This window comes from Ranitomeya imitator, chromosome 4, assembly GCF_032444005.1.
Source record: "Ranitomeya imitator isolate aRanImi1 chromosome 4, aRanImi1.pri, whole genome shotgun sequence".
NCBI classification, from domain to species: Eukaryota; Metazoa; Chordata; class Amphibia; order Anura; family Dendrobatidae; genus Ranitomeya; species Ranitomeya imitator.
The window spans coordinates 663,185,545-663,209,886 of record NC_091285.1 but is presented as its reverse complement, the minus strand read 5'-3'; the positions used below and the strand labels follow the sequence as shown (position 1 = coordinate 663,209,886).

General features: G+C 44.4%; 1 protein-coding gene across 1 annotated transcript in view; it reads right to left on the bottom strand.

Annotated features, from left to right (window-relative positions):
• Positions 1–16,297: 16,297 nt before the first annotated feature.
• The window catches only part of ILF3 (interleukin enhancer binding factor 3), a 32,693-nt gene continuing 24,648 nt past the window's right edge, over positions 16,298–24,342 (bottom strand). Inside the window, exons 18-20 of the mRNA XM_069767111.1 lie at positions 17,327–17,737; positions 16,820–16,936; positions 16,298–16,705 (exon numbers count right to left, since the gene is read on the bottom strand). Of these exons, the coding sequence (XP_069623212.1) occupies positions 16,569–16,705; positions 16,820–16,936; positions 17,327–17,737 (665 nt within the window). The 3' untranslated portion in view covers positions 16,298–16,568. The remainder of the gene's footprint in view (positions 16,706–16,819; positions 16,937–17,326; positions 17,738–24,342) is intronic.

Genomic DNA, 24,342 nt, shown 5'->3' with positions numbered 1-24,342 from the left:
TTTCTAATGATAATAATGAACAAGCCATAACCCTATCAGGCTAATTAACCTCTTCATGACCAGAGGTATTTTTGTCTTTTCTTTTTTTTGCTCCCCTTCTTCCCAGAGCCATAACTCTATTTTTTTAAGTCAAAATAGCCATGTGAGAACTTTTTTTTTTGCAGGACGAATTGTACTTTCAAACAACACCATTGGTTTAACTATGTCGTGTACTCAAAAACAGAAAGAAAAAAAAAATCCAAGGGCGGTGAAATTGCAAAAAAATTGCAATTTTATCTAAGTGGTGAATTTTTTTTTTTTTAACAAAGTTTGGAAAAGCGCCATTTTCCGATACCCGTTGCGTCTCCATTATCTGTGATCTCGGGTTGGGTGAGGGATTATTTTTTGCGCGCCGAGCTGATGTTTTTAATGATACCATTTTGGTGCAGATGCAATAACGGGCAATCAAAAGATTGCATTTTAATGCAATGTCGCGGTGACAAAAACACGCAAGACTGGCGTTTTGACTTTTTCGTGCTAAGGCGTTTAGCGATCAGGTTAATCCTTTCTAAACGCCGCAATACCAAAATGTGTTTGATTTATTTTACTGTTTTATTTTGAAAGGGGCAAAAAGGGGTGATTTGAACTTCTATATTTTTTTAATTTTTTTTTTTTTACTATTGTCATGCTTTAATAGTCTCCATGGGAGACTAGAAGCCACCATTACCCGATCGGCTCTGCTACATACAGGCATGTATGTAGTAGAATTACTCACTTGCTATGAGCGCCGACCACCGGGTGGCGCTCATAGCAATCCGGCAGTGACAACCATAGAAGTCTGCAGGAGACCTCTCTTCGTCATGCCAACCCATCAGTGACCTGCAATCACGTGACGGGGCACCGGTGGGCGCATTTACGGCACAATTAGCGGAAGTACATGTTGGAGTCCAGCATGGATATATTATTACGCCCAACGTCGGAAAGGGGTTAAAGTCTGTAAGCTTGGTAAGAGTTATGAGCACACAAATCTCCAAGGGTGCCCAAACATTTGCATCAGTCCATTTTCTTTTTTGTGATTGTTATGTTAAAAAAATATATATATATTTTTTGCCTAAAATTTCAAAGGAGAGGTGTTATCTTTAGGTCTTTTTAGAGTCCATTTCATCTTCAACTTGCTTCACTGTGCATAATAATAATTTTGATCGGGGGTACCCAAACGTTTACATGTCACTTTAGTTTTCATTTTTGAAAGGTTTTAGAAACGGATTTAACTAATTTCGGTTTACAATAATCCGAAGACAAAAATCTACTTGCCTCCTCAAAAAGAGGGAAGTAGAATCCTCTTCCGAAGTGTCCGTTAGGAACTGGAGTCAGGACCCCTTTGAGGAATATTAATGCAGCACCCCAGAGATCTGGTCGTTGCAGTATGACACTCTGCCGCTAAGGGGAGTGATGGTACGTCTGATGGCAATGAAGGAATTCTACTGACCAGGTATCACCAGCACACATTACACTACACACTCCGGCCACTAGGGGGAGAAAAAGGCTTTATTTATTGGGCCACTCCTCACACTGGTAAAACTTGGGGTTGGATAGGAAGTTAGTCAGAAGCTGACTGGGTTGGATTCAGGCAACATCCCGAGGCATGGGGTGTTGCAGGGAGAAGATTCAGGGGGGTCCCTGTCAGGCGTGGGAACCTGGCAGGTACCTAGCGAACAGAACAGAACGTTACGGAACTGCGCCTGCACTACCTTGCGGCGGTATCCTAAGAAAGAAACACGAAGCGAAGGATATTGTGGAACAGTGAGAAACTAGATCAAGCACAAAGGAGAGCCAGTAGGAGTCGTGCCCTGAGAACGGCAACATCCTACTGAGGCGCGTAGCCGGTGGCCGGAACACCGAGGAAGTAACTGACTCTATGCCTTACTTCAAACTCCGCAGGACAGTTAATTATAGGTTGGCTGTCTACCTTAAATTTCCTACGCAGACATAGGGGGCAACACGTGGAGAGGGGCGTCTCTAGGGTCCCGGAAGAGCTCCGAGCCTTCCCGTCATACGGGTGCGTCCTAGCCATAACATACCTGGGGGACGAGAAACTAGTAACATCTGGAACGAAATAGAAAGAAAGAGAAAGAACTAGAAAGAATGAACGAATGAACTAGAACAGAAGTTGTGAGGACTATACCGAAATGCTCAGCAGGGTAGTACTACAACACACAGGCACTATTGGTAGGCAACGATTTCCACCTGCAAAGGGAACTCTGGATGTGCCTTCGGACCGGCCGGTCTCAGATAGCCCTGTTAACTGTGCTCTGGATTGCGGATCCTGAAGTCTTCAGTAAAGAGGTAAAGAGACTGCAACCTTGTGTCCTCGTTATTGTCTGTACCTCACACCATCACCATCCACCTTACTGGGAAGCCCTGGGGACATACTTCACCTGTGGGAAGGTACACCATCCAGCTGCCATTCCATCACCCCAGCGGACCCCACAGCAGCGTCGGCCACCCTGACCGAACACCACAGGTGGTGTCACGAAACCTTGACAGACTCCTATCACCTTTTATTGGACGCCCCTTAGCAGGGTCACGGACCGGGTCCAGCCACCGTGACAACCCCAGAACTGAGACAGAAGGGACCGGTACCGAGTGACCTGTGGCCCTGTGTCTGGGGGCGCTCCATTAACCCCCTTAATGACCGTCAATGTCTTATTACTGACCTGAGATATAAGAGAATAACATCCCCATACAGGTGACAATCCAGCAGCTGTCGGCTGTACACTATAGTCGACAACTTGCTGCATCAGCCACGATCAGTGTTGGCACCGTCCATATCTGTTTAAACCCCCCCTAATCTCTCCTTCCCTCCTGACCTCCTCCGTTGACCTGTTCTTCAACCTCAGATCTCTCCTAACAAAACACAAAACAAGCCGCCCACTCTCCTTCTCCCACTTGGTAGACGTGAATCATCTCTACAAATGAATATAGAAAGATTCCAGGCAGACATAAAATACAGAAAACACAAACAATTCAGTAAGGATAGTCGGGACTTTAAGGAAAATCAGGTTTTTGGCTTCTTGTTTGAAGAGGGTCCTAATCGGACAGGGGAGGTTTTGAATATTTCTTCCTCTGATCTGGAAGTTTCAGACAGTGAGAAAAGTGACACTAAGGAGTTTGAGTGTCAATAATACTTACCAGGGGAATAGACCACAGAGAGAAAGATGGGGAAGGTCTGGAAGAAGGTTTGGTCAGATGAGAGGAGGTTTGGGCTACCAAATGTCATCACCCGGGGCGCCCACCACCTCTGTGCCCTCTACATCCTCTTCTTTTTAAGAGAGAAGGAATTTCCCCTATCAGTTAAGGGAGAGATTGGGGACTACAAGATATTAACTAGTGGACATGATGATAATAAAATTATAAATCTTTCATCATATACTCTGACTTTGAAATATCAGAATTGAACAAGGGACTTGGGTTTGTACCCACTGTTAGATTCAATGAATTTGATTGGATCAAGGATGTACATCTGTTTGCAAGAAAGCTGAAATGGAAAAAGTTCTTTAAAAATCATGACCAAGCTGAATGTATGGCTTTGGGAATTGACATCATGGACCTCACGGATGTAAGGATCCTGACAGATTTACTGAATGAGAATTCTAGACCAATGAGGGTTGGTCCATTTACTGAGCTGAGACCAAACAGTACTAGGATGCCACCCTTGTCTATGAATACTAGCATTGACATTTTCACTCAACTGGTGGTCAATGACCTAAAGAAACTTAATGGTAAAAGGAAAGCAGGACAATCCAACCTCTCGTATGATGAGAGGAGGGCTCTCGATACTCTGTCTACAAAAAAGGAGCTAGTAATAAAACCATCTGACAAGAGTGGTCACCTTGTAATTATGGACTATATGAAATATAGAGATGTCTGATTGAAAATTCTGATGGACACATCTACTTATGGTTTGCTACGGACTGACCCTACAGAAAGATTCTGGAATCACTGCGTTGAGAAACACGTGATGGTGTCTCCGCGGTGTTGGATGTTGTGGTCTCCCCGAGGCCAATCATCTGTGCCTTTATAGCCTACAGAAAGATTCAACATGGAACTAAATGATTTACTATCAGATGCATACAGTAGGGGACTATTATCTAAAAACGAAAGGGACTTTATGGTACAGAATACACTAACAATACCAGTGTTTTACACCCTCCCAAAGGTACACAAGGGTCTTTCACCACTAAAAGGTAGGCCAATTGTGTCAGGCAATGACTCAATCTCTCAAAATTGCGGCATCTATATTGATAAAATATTGAGACAATTTGTAACCGCCTTACCTTCCTATATACTTGACACATCTGATCTACTGCTAAAGATTGAGGACATTGTCGTTGAGGAAAACACCTATCTGGCATCCATCGACGTTGAAGCGTTGTACAGCAGTATTCCCAATGATATGGGATTGAGGGCTGTTGATTTTTTTCTGAGGACTAGAGGGACCCATTTTGAGGAGCATAACCGGTTCCTTGTCCAGTTACTTAACTATATACTCACCCATAATTATTTTTTATTTGACGGTAAGTTTTACCACCAGCTCAGGGGTATGGCAATGGGCAGCCCCTGTGCCCCCACCTATGCCAACCTGCTCCTGGGCTGGTGGGAGGACACCATTATTTTTGGGGAGGAAGATTCGTCATACTTGAGGGTTAAGAGAAACTGTTCATCTGACACAACTTTTTACCATTAGGCACGTAACTTCAAGGATAGATTTATAGGGAGAGACTATCCAAGGAACATCTTACATGATGCTTTTAAGCAAGTTGAGCCCCTATCAAGGACAAACCTTCTTCAACCCAAACCTAGTAATGATACTGATCTCCTATTGAGACTTATAGGGAACTATGATGATCATTCATCAGAAGTTATAGATATTTTGGCTAGATATTGGGATATTTTATTGGCAGATACAGACATCAAGGACATCGGGTATATTAAACATGCAAGGCATACCCCTATATCAAGACATATACGTGAGATACATGGTGGTGACCTTAAATCCTTCTCTTTTTGTGCCATTGAAGTTATTAACCCATCAATAAGGGGAGGAAATTTGGATAAAAGGATTCTGCAAAAGGAGCTGAGGTGGATACATAGGATGAACACTGTTTCACCTATGGGCTTGAATGAGCAGATGAATTTCGGATGCTTCCTATGAATCCCATATTGTGTGATTCCCTGTAAGATCTTAAGCTTTTTGCTATCAGCCGAAAAAGGCTAAGTAACATCGATCGTCCTCTATTGTGGGGAACAACTAAATTGTATGTTCACTAGGCACTCTTACCTGGTGACGATAAACATCTTTTATGACTTCCGACTCAAATATTGACTTAAAACCTTTTTTTTTTACCATATGAATAGATTACATTTATGGCGTGGGAGGATCTCCTCCTTTCTCTGGCCACTAGTTCTTTTGACCTTTATTCTGGGGAACGGGTTTATATATCTGTGGTTATAGGTTAGTGATTGAAGATCCTATATACAGTTAGGGCCAGAAATATTTGGACAGTGACACAAGTTTTGTTATTTTAGCTGTTTACAAAAACATGTTCAGAAATACAATTATATATATAATATGGGCTGAAAGTGCACACTCCCAGCTGCAATATGATAGTTTCCACATCCAAATCGGAGAAAGGGTTTAGGAATCATAGCTCTGTAATGCATAGCGTCCTCTTTTTCAAGGGACCAAAAGTAATTGGACAATGGACTCTAAGGGCTGCAATTAACTCTGAAGGCGTCTCCCTCGTTAACCTGTAATCAATGAAGTAGTTAAAAGGTCAGGGGTGGATTCCAGGTGTGTGGTTTTGCATTTGGAAGCTGTTGCTGTGAGCAGACAACATGCGGTCAAAGGAACTCTCAATTGAGGTGAAGCAGAACATCCTGAGGCTGAAAAAAAAGAAAAATCCATCAGAGAGATAGCAGACATGCTTGGAGTAGCAAAATCAACAGTTGGGTACATTCTGAGAAAAAAAGGAATTGACTGGTGAGCTTGGGAACTCAAAAAGGCCTGGGCGTCCACGGATGACAACAGTGGTGGATGATCGCCGCATACTTAATTTGGTGAAGAAGAACCCGTTCACAACATCAACTGAAGTCCAGAACACTCTCAGTGAAGTAGGTGTATCTGTCTCTAAGTCAACAGTAAAGAGAAGACTCCATGACAGTAAATACAAAGGGTTCACATCTAGATGCAAACCATTCATCAATACCAAAAATAGACAGGCCAGAGTTAAATTTGCAGAAAAACACCTCAAGGAGCCAGCTCAGTTCTGGAAAAGTATTCTATGGACAGATGAGACAAAGATCAACCTGTACCAGAATGATGGGAAGAAAAAAGTTTGGAGAAGAAAGGGAACGGCACATGATCCAAGGCACACCACATCCTCTGTAAAACATGGTGGAGGCAACGTGATGGCATGGGCATGCATGGCTTTCAATGGCACTGGGTCACTTGTGTTTATTGATGACATAAGAGCAGACAAGAGTAGCCGGATGAATTCTGAAGTGTACCGGGATATACTTTCAGCCCAGATTCAGCCAAATGCTGCAAAGTTGATTGGACGGCGCTTCATCGTACAGATGGACAATGACCCCAAGCATACAGCCAAAGCTACCCAGGAGTTCATGAGTGCCAAAAAGTGGAACATTCTGCAATGGCCAAGTCAATCTCCAGATCTAAACCCAATTGAGCATGCATTTCACTTGCTCAAATCCAGACTTAAGACGGAAAGACCCACAAACAAGCAAGACCTGAAGGCTGCGGCTGTAAAGGCCTGGCAAAGCATTAAGAAGGAGGAAACCCAGCGTTTGGTGATGTCCATGGGTTCCAGACTTAAGGCAGTGATTGCCTCCAAAGGATTTGCAACAAAATATTGAAAATATAAATATTTTGTTTGGGTTATGTTTATTTGTCCAATTACTTTTGACCTCCTAAAATGTGGAGTGTTTGTAAAGAAATGTGTACAATTCCTACATTTTCTATCAGATATTTTTGTTCAACCCTTCAAATTAAATGTTACAATCTGCACTTGAATTCTGTTGTAGAGGTTTCATTTCAAATCCAATGTGGTGGCATGCAGAGCCCAACTCGCGAAAATTGTGTCACTGTCCAAATATTTCTGGCCCTAACTGTAGATAAATTATGGAAATTTTACATGTCTTTAAATGAAGGGATAATTTCTGATACATATTATATTCTTATTTTAAAAAAAAAAAATCTAAATGTACATAATGTGGGAGTATGTTGGTATTCAGTAGAACGGGCTGCCGTTTCTACATATATAACGTGGTTAGCATATGCAACATTACTGGTAGATCTATTTCCCCACATCTATTTGGCTGTATATATGCTAGCCCCATGTAAAATAGACATTTTGATGTCTAACACATATACCAAATTATGGAGGATGCGGGTAATATAAGGTGCAAAAGGGATCTCCGTATAGGTGCACTGAATGGGATAGTGATGGATCTTTCTATGCCTGCGCCAATTGGTGCATGGCGGTTTTTTCCGTGCTTCGGCGCATTCTGATACACTCAAGTGATCTCTGACGTTGTGGGAGGCATCATAAACAGGGGAACCTCTGTGCACGTGCACGGAAGTGGATAAAGACGAACTCGAACATGCCACTGTGCGCCTGCTTGGGAACAGTTGTTAATCCACTTCATTGCGCCTGCGCTAGGCTGACTGGAATGGGCTATTAAGCGCCTGTGCGGGATGAGAGACAAATTGACTCTGATACGCCTGCGCTAGATGAAACACAGATGTATATTTGTATACCAGCGCCATCAGGTGACTGCGCGGTATGAGACGCAAATGAACTCTAATGCGCCTGCGCCATATGAAACACGAATGTACCGGCATGACTTGAGGGAATGCTTCCGACAGAGGATACATACGCTGGCCAATGAGTGGCTACAGTGGGCGGAGTACCCTTTGAATATGGCGGATCCCTTTGCTCGGACATGTGCGTGCACACGGAGAGGTTCAGGTGCATTCCATCTGTCAATCAATTGAGTCTTTATATGGTGCAGTCTAGACACTTGACCATAGGCACTTTATCTGGAAGGTATATACCAGGTGATGGTGTCCTGCATCGTGATGGACATCGTAAAGCTAAGTAACGGTCTCTGATATCATTTGAATACACTCCTGATGAACCTCCTCAGGGAGGAGAAACGCGTCGAGTTAGAGTTATGAGACTGATTGTATTCTTTATTCTATGCCTAGCCATTGAAATGTGAGTTCTAAAGTTTGTCAAATCTGAGAGATTGGTCTCTTTATGATCAATTGAAGGTCTTTGAATTTGGAAGTCTGAGAGACATATCTGTTTGTTTCATGGCCCCACTGAGAAAAAGTGTTTCAACCAGGTATCTTTGGGATGCAGTTAGGCTACTTTCACACTAGCGTTTTCTGCAATCCGTCACAATGCGTCGTTTTGCAGAAAAAACGCATCCTGCAAAAGTGCTTGCAGGATGCGTTTTTTCCCCATAGACTTGTATTGACGACGCATTTGCGACGGATTGCCACACGTCGCATCCGTCGAGCGACGGATGCGTCGTGCTTTTGCGGACCGTCGGGAGCAAAAAACGCTACATGTAACGTTTTTTTCTCCTGACGGACCGCTTTTTCCGACCGCACATGCGCGGCCGGAACTCCGCCCCCACCTCCCCGCACCTTACAATGGGGCAGCGGATGCGCCGGAAAAATGCATCCGCTGCACCCATTGTGCAATGCAGCAAATGCTAGCGTCGGAATCTCTCCCCGACGCATTGCGACGGGGAGATTCCGACGCTAGTGTGAAAGTAGCCTTATTGTTTATGTATGAGTATCTGTATGTAATCTGGGATTTGTTCCATTAATACTGTGGGTATTGTGCAATATATTCTATATCATTGAGGCTGAGTGCCCTTTATTTAGATCGGCATCCTGTGTCTTTTTCTTATATTGAGGTCCAGGACTGTCTAAAATCAGATCATAATGAGATAATATAGTGATTCTGTGGATTATTACATCCTCTGCAAAACCCCACCCCCTTCCTTTTTTTTTTTTCTCCCCCTGGCTCACCACGTTCTCACATTTCAGTACCCTACAGTGCAAACAGAAAGGCTCCGATATATTTTTTCAATAGGGCAATCATTTTTGGGACAGCCATCGAGGAGCGGGGGGGGGGGGGGGGGGGGGGTGCCAACCTCCGCTGGTAGGAAGGGTGAGTTCAAGGGAGTTTCCACCTTCCATTTTTTCCTACCTTTCAGGACCACACATATACACCTTTTCCTCCCTTCTCATATAGGGAATATTAGGACAGAAGGGATAGTCGACAGTGAACGGGGGCGCCATTGCGCAGGTTTAGGGTGCCAACCTCCGCTGGCAGGTAGGGTATTTACAAGTGATAGGCTATTAGGGATAGGCACCTCCCTAGGTTCTTTTTCTATTTTCAAGTGTCAATTATCTGATGATGGTTTTGTATGCACTAGGTTTTTAATTAATTGATTAATAAAGATATTTTTTTAAAGTATTTTTGGGGGTTTTTCTGTGAAACTATTATTACGCCCAACATCGGAAAGGGGTTAAAGTCTGTAAGCTTGGTAAGAGTTATGAGCAACCCAATCTCCAAGGGTGCCCAAACATTTGTATCAGTCCATTTTCTTTTTTGTAATTTTTATGTTAAAAAAAAAAAAATTATATATTTTGCCTAAAATTTCAAAGGAGAGGTGTTATCTTTAGACCTTTTTAGAGTTAATTTCATCTTCAACTTGGTTCACCTTCATACTAATAATTTTGACCGGGGGTACCCAAACTTTTACATGTCACTTTAGTTTCCATTTTTGAAAGGTTTTAGAAACTGATTTAACTAATTTCGGTTTACAATAATCCGAAGACAAAAATCTACTTGCCTCCTCAAAAAGAGGGAAGTAGAATCCTCTTCCGAAGTGTCCATTAGGAACTGGAGTCAGGACCCCTTTGAGGAATATTAACCCCTTTAATGACCATCAATGTCTTTTTACTGACCTGAGATATAAGAGAATAACATCCCCATACAGGTGACAATCCAGCAGCTGTCGGCTGTGCACTATACTCGACAACTTGCTGCATCAGCCACGATCAGTGTTGGCACCGTCCATCTATTTAAACCCCCCCAATCTCTCCTGCCTCCCCACCTGACCTGTTCCTCAACCTCAGATCTCTCCTAATAAAACACAAAACAAGCCGCCCACTCTCCTCCCACCTGCTGTCTCTCCTCACTGCTGGTGACATATCTCCCAATCCTGGACCCCCACATCTCATACCTCCCATTATTACCCCCTTCTATCGCTCCCAACCCAATATAAACACCCAAAGTCTTGCCCACCTCAAATCCGTGCCCTTGATGCCCACCACCCTGCTCCATCTCCACTCCGTCTGCAATAAACTCCACGTGATTCACCTCTTTACCTCTCGTAATCTGTCCTTCCTGGGCCTCACCAAACATGGCTGACACCCTCTGACACAGCCTCCCCTGCTGCGCTATGTTATGGCAGCCTCCACTTCACCCTCACCTCGCCCTGGCAACAGAAATGGAGGAGTGGACCTTCTCCTTTCTTCAAACTGCACCTTTAACCCAATCCCACCTCTACCCTCCCTTATCCTCCCCTCTGTGCGCATCTACTCTCCCTCCAAATGGCCGTCATATACTGACCTCCAGGCCTGACCACTGCCTTTATTGACCAATTCTCCACCTGGCTTCTTCACATTCCCACCATCATCATGGGTGACTTCAACATCCCCATTGACACCCACCAGTCTGCAGCCTCCAAACTTCTGTCCCTTACTTCATCTTTTGGACTTGCTCAGTGGTCCTCCTCAGCCACCCAGACGAACATACATTAGACCTGGTATTCACCAGTCTCTGCTCCCTATCTAACTTCACAACCTCCCCTCTATCTGACCACCATCTGCTCACTTTCTCATCACTGTCCTTCTCACCTGTCACCCATGTCCAGCAACATGCACACCCCTAGACACTCGCACTGTCGCTCTCCTACCGCTGTCCTCCATATCTTCACTCCACGACAGACACTGCCACTAGTTTCTACAATGCCACTCTCGCATCAGGCATCAACTCGGTCGCCCCTGTCATTCACAGCAGAGTGCGACAAATCAGTAGACAACCCTGGCACAATAACATCACTAAAAAGCTTCGGGAAGTATCCAGAATTGCAGAACGGCGTTGGAAGAAAACACTCGCAAGATGATTTCACTGCACTCAAACAAGCAACTCGCATTCAAATCAGCTCTCACCTCTGCTAAACAGGCCTACTTCACAACCCTCGTATCTTCCCTATCCTACAACCCCAAACAGTTGTTCAACACTTAACTCCCTCCTCCGCCCACCACTGCCCCCTCCGAGTTCCCTAATCTCTGCCGAGGACTTTGCCATGCACTTCTAAAATAAGATAGACCAAACAAGGCAAGTCTTCGTTGTCTGACCATCACAACCCCTTTGTATACCAGACCAATGCCCAAACCCCATAACTTCCCTCTTCAAAATCACTGAAGGACAGCTTGCTCATCTTCTCTCCAAATCACACCTCACCACTTGTGCACTTGACCCCATCCCACCTCCTTCCCAACCTCACCATTGCACTAATCCCATCCCTAACCTATCTCTTCAATCTGACTTCTGGTACCTTCCCCTCTGCTTTCAAACATGCCAGTCACACCTATCCTCAAAAAGCCATCCCTTGACCAGAGAGCTATGTCCAGCTATCGCCCCATATCTTTGCTCCCAAATTCATTGAGCAGCACTTTCCTCTCACCTTGTATCTAACTCGCTCTTCCACAACCTACAATCTGGCTTCTGTCCCCAGCATTCCAGAGACTGCCCTGACCAAAATTACTAACGACTTAACAGTCAAAGCTAACAGACAATTCTCTATATTCCTCCTTCTAGACCTGTCCTCTGCCTTCAACACATCAGCGTCTCCCACACTACATCCTCATCTCGCCCTCTCTCTGTTGGTGTCCCTCAAGGCTCTGTCCTAGGACCCCTTCTCTTCTCAATCTATACACTCGGCCTGGGACAACTCAAAGTCCCATGGCTTCCAGTACCATCTATATGCTGATGACACTCAGATCTACCTCTCTGGCCCAGATGTCACCTCTCTGCTCTCCAGAATCCCAGTGTCTATCGGCCATATCCTCCTTCTCCTCTCGCTTCCTCAAACTCAATGTGGACAAATCTTAACTAATAATCTTTCATCTCGCCCACCTTCCCTACCTGATCTATCTAAATACCAAAGTTTACCTAATAAAGTAAGAAGTGATGCAAGAATTAGTAAAATATAACAATATTTTATTAACAAAACGCCCTTTATGAAGAAGCGGTAAACGCGAAACGGCGCAGGACACTGACACAATTACATCTTTATGCTGCTTTCCTTTCCATCCTCTCGACTCAGGTAACCTTTGATCATGTTTTATCAGCTCCATTATATCTCCGAATCCTATATTTCTTATACACAGCATATTATCCTATACGTGCCTGCCATCTGGTGGTTGCTCGTGTAAGCGACAGTCCATCGGATATTATTATAGCGCCATTTATTCCATGGCGATTTACATGTGAGGAGGGGTATACATAATAAAAACAAGTACAATAATCTTGAACAATACAAGTCATTACTGGTACAGGAGAAGAGAGAACCCTGCCCGCGAGGGCTCACAATCTACAAGGGATGGGTGAGGATACAGTAGGTGAGGATAGAGCTGGTCGTGCAGTGGTTTGGTCGATCGGTGGTTAAATGCTCTAATATAGACACTGATTCGCTTCAGTCTTTTTTTGTGAGCGGTTTTCCAGCGAATTTTATTGCATACCTGTGGTGTTAGGCTTTTCCTGGTTCTTGTTGTCCGTGGGATAGAGGACTATAAGGTGAAACTTCTGAGATGCCTCGGCATCCATCACTTTTTTGAGATATACCTTTTCAACCTCCTTCGGAGAACACTTTCCGGGAGCAGACATATTATCGAAAAATTACCATCTTCTTGTGTCACGTCCCGATTAGTTTTTTGGAGGGCCTACAATTTCTTTGTCATCTCCCTGTCTTTTTTATAAAATTGTTTTATTTTACTATTTCTTGCGTCACTTCTTACCTTAATTAGGTAAACTTTGGTATTTATGTATATTTGAAGTGCTACTGCCATTTATATGTCGGATCATGGGATTAGCTGATCTCTCTATCGCAAGAAATGAATTCACACTTTCCCCTGTCCCGGTGGTAATCCGCTGCCTCGGAGTAACCCTTGACTCTGCCCTGTCCTTCAAACCGCACATCCAAAGCTCTTGCCACCTCCAGCTCAAAAATATTTCCAGAATCCTTCCTTTCCTCAACCCTCACTCTACCAAAATGCTTGTGCATGCCCTAATCATCTCCCGCCTCGACTACTGCAACATCCTTCTCTGTGGCCTCCCTGCTAACACTCTCGCACCCCTCCAGTCCGTCCTCATCTCTGCTGCCCGACTAATTAATCTCTCTCCTCGCTGCACTCCTGCTTCCCTTCTTTGCAAACCCCTTCACTGGCTCCCAATTGCCCAGCGTATCCAGTTTAAACTACTAACACTGACCAACAAAGCCATCTATAACTTTTCTCCTCTGTATATTTCCAAACTAATCTTCTCTCACATAATCTCCAGTCCTCCCATGACCTCCTCCTCTCCTCCATGCTTATTCGCTTCTCACCCAATCGCCTCCAAGACTTCTCCCAAATATCCCCATCCTCTGGAATTCTGTGCCCCAACACATCCGGTTATCCAACACATTTGGATCCTTCAAAAGAAACCTGAAAACCCATGTCTTCAAAGAAGCTTACAACCTGTAATGACCACATGGCCACCTCAACACCATCAGAGTTACTGCAACCCCCGACCTACTGTCTCCTTCCCCACCATCCTGTAGAATGTAAGCCCGCAAGGGCAGGGTCCTCACCCCTCTGTACCAGTCTGCCATTGTTAGTTTTGTTTACTGTAAGTGATATTTGTATTTGATGTAACCCTGTCTAATGTACAGAACCATGGAATAAATGCTGCTATATAAATAACCCCTTAGATGCTGCTGTCCACAATGACCATCATATAAATGGTTAAAAGTGCATGGGAGCTTCCTCTTTATACCCATTGGCTCCCTGAAATCACGACTGGGGTCCTGATGTTTGCCATGGCAGTTCACGGCCAAATATCGGCCTTAAGAATCTGCTGCCTACAGTAAGTAGCCTGTTCAAAAGTTAGCGACATTTTAGGTGGTAAAATAAAAACCCATTTTCATTCCCATCATGCCACTTTGTATTAACTCCTGAAAAGCACCCGAAGGGGTAAACTACCTGACAGCAGTTTTCGGAAGGTCAGGGGGTGTTTTTAAAATTTTATCACTTTTGGGAGGTTTCCCAATATTTAAGATCCCTAAAGTTAATTCAAAACCTGGAGAGGTCCCTAAAAAAATAAAATAAAATACATACATTTTGTAAATTTCCATGAAAAAAAAAAAATATGAAGAATTGCCGCTACATTTTTAAACCTCTTAGGCTAGGGTCACATTGAGTTAGCGCAACCCGCTAGCGCTAAACGGGTTGCACTAACGCAATGTTTTTAATGTGGCCGCGTCCCTGATTTGCGAGAGCGGGGAACGGACCGCGGGCACGCCTCGGACGCTGCGAGCAGCGTCCGCGGCGCGCCAGGAAACACTGGCGTGTCGCTAGCGCGTGCCGAACATGGCACACGCTAGTGCTGCGCGTTCCCATTGCCGTGAATGGGCGCGCTAACGGACGCGTTGCACGGCGTTAATTTCGCCGTGCAACGCTGTCCGTTAGCGCTTTCCCATTAACGCAATGGGAACAAAGCCTTAAACCGGTAACAAAATAAATCAAAATTTTACAAATGGTGCTGATTTAAAGCAGACATGAGGGAAATGCTATTTATTAATGTTTTTGTGTAGCATGACTATCTGGATTAAAGGGATCATTAAAAGTTCAAAAATTGCTATTTTTTTTACTTTTGTCAAGTTTCCGGATTTTTTTTTTTTTTTAACCAAAACATATCTAAACTTATCATAAATTATCAAGTTCCACAAAGAAAAAAACAATCTCAAAATCACTGGGATATGTTGAAGCGCTCCGGAGTTATTACTACATAAAGTGACACTTGTAGGTGGGATTCTTTTCCATCAGGTGCTTTTAGCCAAAATCTCTTACCAATTCTTCACCCAAACAGGCTCAAATTGGCAGGGAACAAGGGCGTGCCGCAAGTCTCACCACATCGGCTGACGCATCAGCCAAAAAAAAAAAATCTGCAACTGTAAGCCACACAATTGAAGATCTTGCTGTACACAATGCAGCTATTAGGAATGAATATTGCTGACCCCAACGATCTTGGGAAGCCAGCCCCCTTCCCATGTAATGGGTCTCTTAGAAGACCTGCATCAAATGGCAAAGACGACTTGAGACACCCTATCGATCTTTGGCGCTTGCCCCAAACCTCAAAATGAGTCTGAAAAGGCCTTTTTTTTTTTTCAATCCCTTAGGCATTAACCTATTCTACTCTTGATTAGAGGACATACTTTTGCGAGTAGGTAAATATAATTTTTGCTTACATCCAAACATATCTTGCATGCTTTTAGGATTCCTTTATATTTTTATTGTGGATCTCTCACTGCTTTGGCTAGCTTGTACGTATGCCAATAAGAAAACGTGACCAATGTTTATAATCATCGGAAGATGAGGCCGACACATCTGAGTAAGGTCTCCTGACAGGAAGAGCCATACTGCTGTATAACGCAAACTAGGATGGCAACGATGTTCAGACTCGTCTGCTCTCCTGACCATGACCGATGCCTAGAAATACGTGCTATCACAATTGGGTTGAGAGCCAGTACGAGCATTGTGATCCTCATTTAAACTATACGGTAATGTGAACTTTCCATTGGACTGGAGGTACTCCATTGCTCAAATTATCTGGCTACTTCCCAACAGAAGTAATAACTACATATATTATATTTTCTCAGAGGTATGACATCTTTGTTGATCTTGGTTCAGGTTCCAGGGCCATGGTGTGCTGATGGAAGAGCGCTCCGGCCCACTGCAAGAGTGATGCAACCAGAACACAGTCTTGAGATACAGTACATACTACAACTCCCAGCGTACCATGAAACCTGCCAGGACATGCTGGGAGCTTTGGGACCAGCTAGCAGTCAATAGATGGCAAAATGGACACCACCAGTAACTTGAAACTAGTTTAACGTTTTTGTTTTTATTTTAATTATGTGTCGACTCACTCCAGATAACATCTGAATGAAACGAGACATACCAAAAACCCTCCTTGGACACCTCCCAGTCTTGAAATAAAATCTTCACTTATAAAACAGGAACCAAAATAAGAAAAAAACCAAATGAAAAAAAAAAAGCAACATGAAGTTGAAAACACTAACTCATTAAAATACATAAAGCTTGTTAAGTCACTTCACAGAATTGGGGCTAGGGGGCTGTTTAGAGGGGGAAGAGTCTATCTGTACTGGTAATTCATGCTGTGATCAGCACCCCTGCCATAGCTGCCAGTGCCTCCTTGGGGTGGCTGCTGGTAGGAGCCAGGAGCGCTGTAGTTCTGTCCAGGACCTTGATTGTAACTGGTCTGTGTGTATCCTAAAAAGAAACAGTTATAGGTTAGACAGTCCTCTTTTTTTCCCCCTTTCTATTAATGCGCCGACTCCTTTTTCACATTTACATTAGTGCAATAAAAAGGCTAAGACTACGTACCTTGGTATGAGGTATTGCTGGCACCACCATAGCTGGCTCCTGCATTGTAGCCGCCGGTACTCTGAGGTGTGTAGGAACTGCCACCTCTTCCACCACTGCTTTCTCCACCAGAATAGCCTGGGGGAAAGGATGTAACCATCAATGTGACAAGTAATGTTATGAAAGGTTGCAGTGATGAGTATACTCGGGTGGTCTCCCAAGAATTTGTGAGTGCTCGGAGATTTAGTTTATCGACGCAGCTGCATAATTTACGGCTGCTAAACAGCCTGGGAACATGTGGGTTGCCTGGTTGCTAGGGAATCCCCACATGTATTCAAGCTGTCTAGCAGCTGCAAATCATGCAGCTGTGTCCACAAAAACAATCTCCGAGCACTCACAAATACTCTGAGACCACTCGAGCAACGAGTATACTTGCTCATCACTAGTTGCACAGCCTAGGAGGGAGTCCGTGTACTTCAGTGAGGAAGTGGGCTAAGTACAGCAGCATTAGGAACCCACTCTACATACCTGAGGCCGATGCACCACTGTAAGAGTTTGAGTAACCAGAATAAGAGCCACTGCCGCCACCACCTCCTCCTTGGGACGCTTGGTTGTAGCCCTTTTGCTTGGGTGGCGTTCCGTAGCTTCCATACTGGCCCTGGTTGTAACCCTGCTGAGACTGCGTCTGGTGTGACTGATAGCCCTGGTTGTAAGACTGTTTGGGCTGCGGTGGTGGTTGACTATGCTGCGGTGGTGGCGGCTGCTGTTGAGGTGGTGGTTGATGCTGCTGTTGCTGCTGGGCTGGAGGTTTCTTGGGCACATAGGGTTTGGAGGGAGCAGGTGCAGAGTAACTGTCTCCTTGGTAATAGGAGCTGTAGCCACCAGAGCCAGCTCCGCCACTGGTATTGCTAGAGCCACTCCCATTGCTGTAGAATTGGCCTGCAGAGAATAAAAATTATTAAATGCTTAGGAGGTAAAACGCCTGACAGCACAACACAATATCTTCAATCCTCCATACAAGCGTGCATAGTAATGAAAAAAAATTATATACTTACACAGTGCCTAAACTTTAATAGGCACCGATCCAGCCAAAAGGTGGCACATCCAAATTGCTGCAGGTACTTAAATCAGAAGCTAGATCTCATGGGCAGGATGCCTGGAGGCAAAACCTGTCTGTACAGACTCACTTCACAGAGTTACACATGACCCAGGACTGCCCTCTCTTTCAAGCCACATGTCCCAAGCCCTTGCTTCCTCCTGCAGTCTTAAACTCAAAATTATTTCCCGGATCCGTGCATTCCTTGACCACGACACCACAAAAACACTAGTACATGCCCTCATCTCCTGCCTTGACTACTGCAACCTCCTAATCTCTGGCCTCCCCCTCTAGAACTGCTCCAATCCATCCTACATTCTGCTGCCTGACTAATGTACCCGTCTCCCCGCTATTCCCCAGCCTCTTTATGCCAAGCCCTTCACTGGCTTCCTATCGCCCAGAAACTCATGTTCAAAACCCTAACTATGACATACAAAGCCATCCACAACCTGTCTCCTCCATACATCTGTGACCTCGTCTCCCGGTACTTTCCTGCATGCAACCTCCGATCCTCAAGATCTCCTTCTCTACTCCCCTCTTATCTATTCTTCCCACAATCGTATACAAGACTTCTCCCATGCTTCCCCCACACTCTGGAACTCTCTACCCCAACACATCAGACTGCCTACCATAGAAACCTTCAAAGAACCTGAAGACCGACCTCTTCTGAAAAGCCTACAGCCTGCAGTGATCCTCAACCTACTCAATCGCCGCACAACCAGCTCTACCCTCTCCTAGTGTATCCTCACCCATCCCCTGCAAACTGCGAACCCTCGCGGGCAGGGTCCTCCAACCTTATGTACCTGTGTGCCTTGTTTTTTGCTCATGTTTATTGTATTTGTCTATATTTGCCCCACATGTAAAGCGTCATGGAATAAATGGCGCTATGAAAAGGTATAATAACTGCATTTCAATCAGTGTGGGGAATATTGGCCACTCACCCTGTCCATCTTTGGGATTAGGTGTTAAAGGTGCATGCCGAGCCAATGTGTTACAGCAAATTGTAGCCTAGTAATACAAAGCAAACGCTTCCCCACTTGAATTCTGCCCAGCTGAATATACAGAAGAGCTTAAAAAGGGTTTTCTCTGGTTCTAAAATTGCTAACTTGTTTATTTTCACTGCTATCCAACTAAAAGTAACTGACTTGCTTTTTCTACCATTATCATTCTCCTGCTTTTGGCACAAATTCATTAAGACAGGTGATTCTCACTAATGTTGATGGAGCGTCATGGAAGGAGTCAAATGCTCCCGATTCTTGAAGAATTGGGAGCATCTGATGAGTGGTGTGCGCCACACCAGAAGTCTTCCACTTGTCAATGATTGGAGTAAAGGTACCTTCACACAACGATTTAGTTAACGATATCGTTGCTTTTTGTGACGTAGCAACGATATCGTTAACGAAATAGTTATGCGTGACAGCGACCAACGATCAGGCCCCTGCTGGGAGATCGTTGGGGAATGATCAGGACTTTTTTTTGGACGCTGATCACCCGCTGTATCGGCGTGTGTGACACCGATCCAGCGATGTGTTCACTGGTAACCAGGGTAAATATCGGGTTACTAAGCGCAGGGCTGCGCTTAGTAACCCGATGTTTACCCTGGTTACCATTGTAAAAGTTGAAAAAAAAAACAAACAGTACATACTCACATTCCGGTGTAAGTCACGTCCCCCGGCATCAGCTTCCCTGCACTGACTGTCAGCGCCGGCCGTAAAGCAGAGCACAGCGGTGACGTCACCGCTGTGCTCTGCTTTACGGCCGGCGCTGACAGTGCAGGGAAGCTGACGCCGGGGGACGTGACAGACACCGGGATGTAAGTATGTACTTTTTTTTAACTTTTACAATGGTAACCAGGGTAAACATCGGGTTACTAAGCGCTGCCCTGCGCTTAGTAACCCGATGTTTACCCTGGTTACCCGGGGGACTTCGGCATCGTTGGTCGCTGGAGAGCTGTCTGTGTGACAGCTCTCCAGTGACCTAAACAGCGACACTGCAGCAATCGGCATCGTTGTCTATATCGCTGCAGCATCGCTAAATGTGACGGTACCTTAGGATTTCTGTAGTAGAGATTGGCACAGCTAGACACAAATTAGATGAGCTGCCCTAGTCATGCCCCTCTCGCTCCCCGGCTCAGCCCATTTTGGCAAAACTGGGAGAAACTGGAGTAAAAACATCAATTCACAAAATCAGTGCAAGAGCTGCATTAAAATTGTGACTTTTCAAAGCAATTCTCTCGAGAATTCTGGTGAAATTGTTTAATGAATAAGCCTTTGTCTTCTATAGTGCAGAACTAGTTTCCATGGAGGCCAGCCTCTACATCCAGGCAGAGTGCTGCCTGCAGTTATGTTCCTTCCAGGAGAGATTAAAGGGAACCAGTTAGCAGGTTTTGGCCAATAAGAGATACGGCCATCACCTTTCAGGGCCGATATACAGTATTGTATAATGCTGTATATCTGCCCCCAACCGGACCTGCAAGAGAAGAAAAATAAGTTACTCACCTGGGGGGCGGTCTGGTCCAAGGGGTGTCGCTCTTCCTGGTCCGGCACCTCCCTTCTTGCGAAGCCACCCTCCTGCTTGCTTCGTGTGGATGTTGTGTTACCCCGGCATTGCACTCCGGCGCAGGCGTATTTCTCTGCCCTGTTGAGGGGACAGTACTTCTCTGCCCTGTTGAGGGGACAGCAAAGTATTGCAGTGTGCAGGCACCGGGCCTCTGACCCTTCCCGGCACCAGCGCACTGCAGTACTTTGCTCTTCCCTCAACAGGACAGATAAGTACACCTGCGCAGGAGCACTGTGCTGCAGAGACTGGATGATGAAGGGACACGTCTTCCACATGAAGCAAGCAAGAGGACGGGGATCGTAAGATGATGGGAGGTTCAGGACCAAGACTAGCCACAACCATCGGACCAGACCGCCAACCCCCCAGGTGAGTATAGCAAGTTATTTTCCTCTTTTAGGCTATGTACATTTCTGCCAGATTTCCGCATGAAATCCACATGCGTTTTTTTGTGCGTTTTTTGCATGGCTTTTGCGCGTTTTTTTCCCCAGACATTTCCCAATGCATTAAACAGTGGGAAAACAGCGGGGGAAAAAAAAAACGCAAAATTAATGAGCAGGTTCATTATTTTTCCGCAATGCGTTTTTCATGTGGAAAAACGCACATCATGTGCACAGAAATTGCGGATTTCATTAAAAATGATAGGATGCTTAATGTATGCAGATTTGCGGTTTTATAGCGCAAAAACGCTAAAAAACCGCAAATAATCTGCAACGTGTGCACATAGCCTAACAGGTCAGTGGCAAATACACAGCATTACAGAAAGCTGTATGTCAGCCCTGAAAGGTGATGGCCGTATCTCTCCAATCAAAATATAGAAACAATTAAACCAGTAAAAGGAAAAAAAAAAAAATATTCAAGAATGCCAAGATTGTTTGTTGTCCTTTGATTGCCACAATTACATAAAGAAAATGCTGTAACAGGCAGTCAAAAAGTCACATCTATCCCTAAATGGTACTAATAAAAAGGTTGTCTCGCCCCACAAAAAAAGAATAAAGTAAGTTGTCATACAGCTTCATCGAATAAAAAAAAAAAGTTACAGATCTCAGAGAATGGTGACAACTGCAATTTTTTTTGTTGTTGCAAACTTCAGATTTTTTTTCCCCACCACTAAACAAAAAAAAATAAAAGATAAAAATGGACATTTGGTAGTGCCATAATATTACTTATGATGAGGAGAACCAAAGCATGGTCATCTTTACTACAAGCTGTACACCATAAATAAAAATTCCCCAAAATTGGGAAAGTATGGCTCTGGGAAGAGGAAAAAAAAAATTAAAAAATGGGCTCCATCATTAAGAGATTAAGAGCATACTTCTAAAATTGACAGCTAGGACTAGAAGCACTGGTGAGCTACTGGTGCAAACTGTGCCCTCCCCCATGTTACCAGCAGAGGAGGCATTAAGGCTGACCGGATCCAGTGATCTAGCCAGCTAGGGAGCAGAGCTTGTAAGCACAGGGCTCCTCACACCTAGGAAACCCGGCACCGCAGATAGATCACCTGCAGTCTACACTACAATGAACCTGTTCCTGACAGACCATTACACATGTCAATTATTTAGAATCAGCAATCGTGACACTGAAAACAGCAGGTACAGATAAACTATGACCATGGCTGAGGACATTCATGTCTGAAATGAGTTTTATTTCCCCCTTGATGGAATATTTTAATGCAAGTGGAAGCTTTCAAGCTGTACTAGTATGCAATCAGTGAAGTTTAAGGCATTAGGCCTAGGAATTTCTGGTGCGGATTCTCCTGGCAGAAAACGCACCTGCGGTTCCACAGCGTTTTTTGTGCTGTTCTGCAGCATTTGTGTGTTTTTGCTGCAGTTTTTTTTTTTTTTTTTATAATGGAATGGGTACAAAAACGCTGCAGATTCACAAAAAAGTAGTGACATGGTACTTTTAAACCGCAGCGGATTTTCCGTAAAGTGTGCACAGCATTTTTTTTCTCATTGATTTACATTGTACTGTAAATCAATTGCGGATCTGCAGCGTTTCTGCACCTCAAAAAACGCTGCGGATCCGCAACGTGTGCACTTACCTTATAGCCAAATGGCTGGGTACCTGTTTGCAGCCAAGTTTACCGTGTGCTGTAATAACATGTTTTTGCCATGTTATCGGAGGGCAGCAGGACGCAGATGATAGCCTGATAAGTGACACATCGCTGAATTAAGTTTGTGTGCCATTTACTTACAATGAATGTTTTATCACCAGGACATCAATGCTTAGAGTCTGACCATGCCCACTCCTGTGACTAGCAACTCAATGTACACGAGCTGCTGCGGTGTGGGCAGGGTCAGCTTTCCAGCTCTGCTGATATCTAAAAAGTCATACATTTGTTCCTACATCTCAGGTAAGGCAGCAAAAACCTGGGGATGGATTCTCTATTAAAGTACTCTAAGGCTATGTGCACACTATGCGGATTTGCTGCGGATCCGCAGCAGTTTCCCCATGAGTTACAGTACAATGTAAACCTATGGGAAACGAAATCCGCAGTGCACATGCTGCGGAAAAAAACACTCGGAAACTAGTTTTATTTTCCGCAGCATGTCAATTCTTTGTGCGGAATCCGCAGCGTTTTTACACCTGCTTTAATAGAAAACTGCAGATGTAAAACCGCAGCGGAATCCGCAATAAAAACCGCAGAGGAGCTTTCTACGTGTGCACATACCCTAAGGGTATGTGCACATGTATTCTGGAGGACTGCGGATTTTTCTGCAGCGGTTTCGGAAAACCGCAGTGCAAAACCACTGCGGTTTTTCCTGTGGATTTATCGCGGTTTCTACTGCGGCTTTACACCTGCAGTTTTCTATTGGAGCAGGTGCAAAACCGCAGCGGAATCCACACAAAATTGACATGCTGCGGAAAGTAAACTGCTGCGTTTCCGTGTGTTTTTTCCGCATGTGCACTGCGGAATTAGTTTCCCATAGGTTAACATGGTACTGTAAACTCATGGGAAACCGCTGCGGATCTACAGCGTGTGCACATAACCTAAGGCTATGTGCACACGATGCGGATTTGCAGCGGATTTTTTTGCGCAGAAACGCTACAGATCTGCACTCTGATGTACAGTATAATGTTATTCTATGGGGAAAAGAAAGCTGTGCAGAATTGCTGTGGATTTCAAAGAAGTGCATGTCACTTTTGTGCGGATCTGCAGCATTTCTGCACCCCTCCATGTTAGAAATCTGCGGTGGCAAAATTTGCAGCAATTACGCATAAAAACCGCAGCTGCGGATTCTGCCATGAGATGCGGATTTTGTGCAGAAAATTCTGCACCTCTTTTCTTACGTGTGCACATAGCCTAATACTTTCAGTTCACACAACTGTTTAAGGATCTCTGGGAAGAGATCACGGAAAATGAAAAATAACCATGTCAGGCAGGAAAGTGAACTATCCTCTATATCTGGACTTTAACACCTTAACCCAAGGAGCTTTTTTTGGTTTTGAGTTGTGATCTTTCGCTCCCCTCCTTCCCAGAGCCTTAACTTATTTTTCCGTCACTATGGCCATATGAGGGCTTATTTTTTGCAGGACAAGTTGTACTTTTGAATGACACCATTGGTTTTAGCATGTCGTGTACTAGAAAACAGGTAAAAAAGTTCCAAGTGCGGTGAAATTGCTAAAAAAAAAAAAAAAAGTGCAATCCCACACTTTTTGTTTGGCTTTTTTGCTAGGTTCACTAAATGCTAAAACTGACCTGCCATTACGATTCTCCAGGTCATTACAAGTTCATAGACACCAAACATGTCTAGGTTATTTTTTTAAATCCAAGCGGTGAAAAAAAATTTCTAAACTTAAAAAAAAAAAAAAAAAAAAAAATTTTTCCGATACCAGTAGCGTCTCCTTTTTTCATGATCTGGGGTTGGGTGAGGGCTCATTTTTTTTG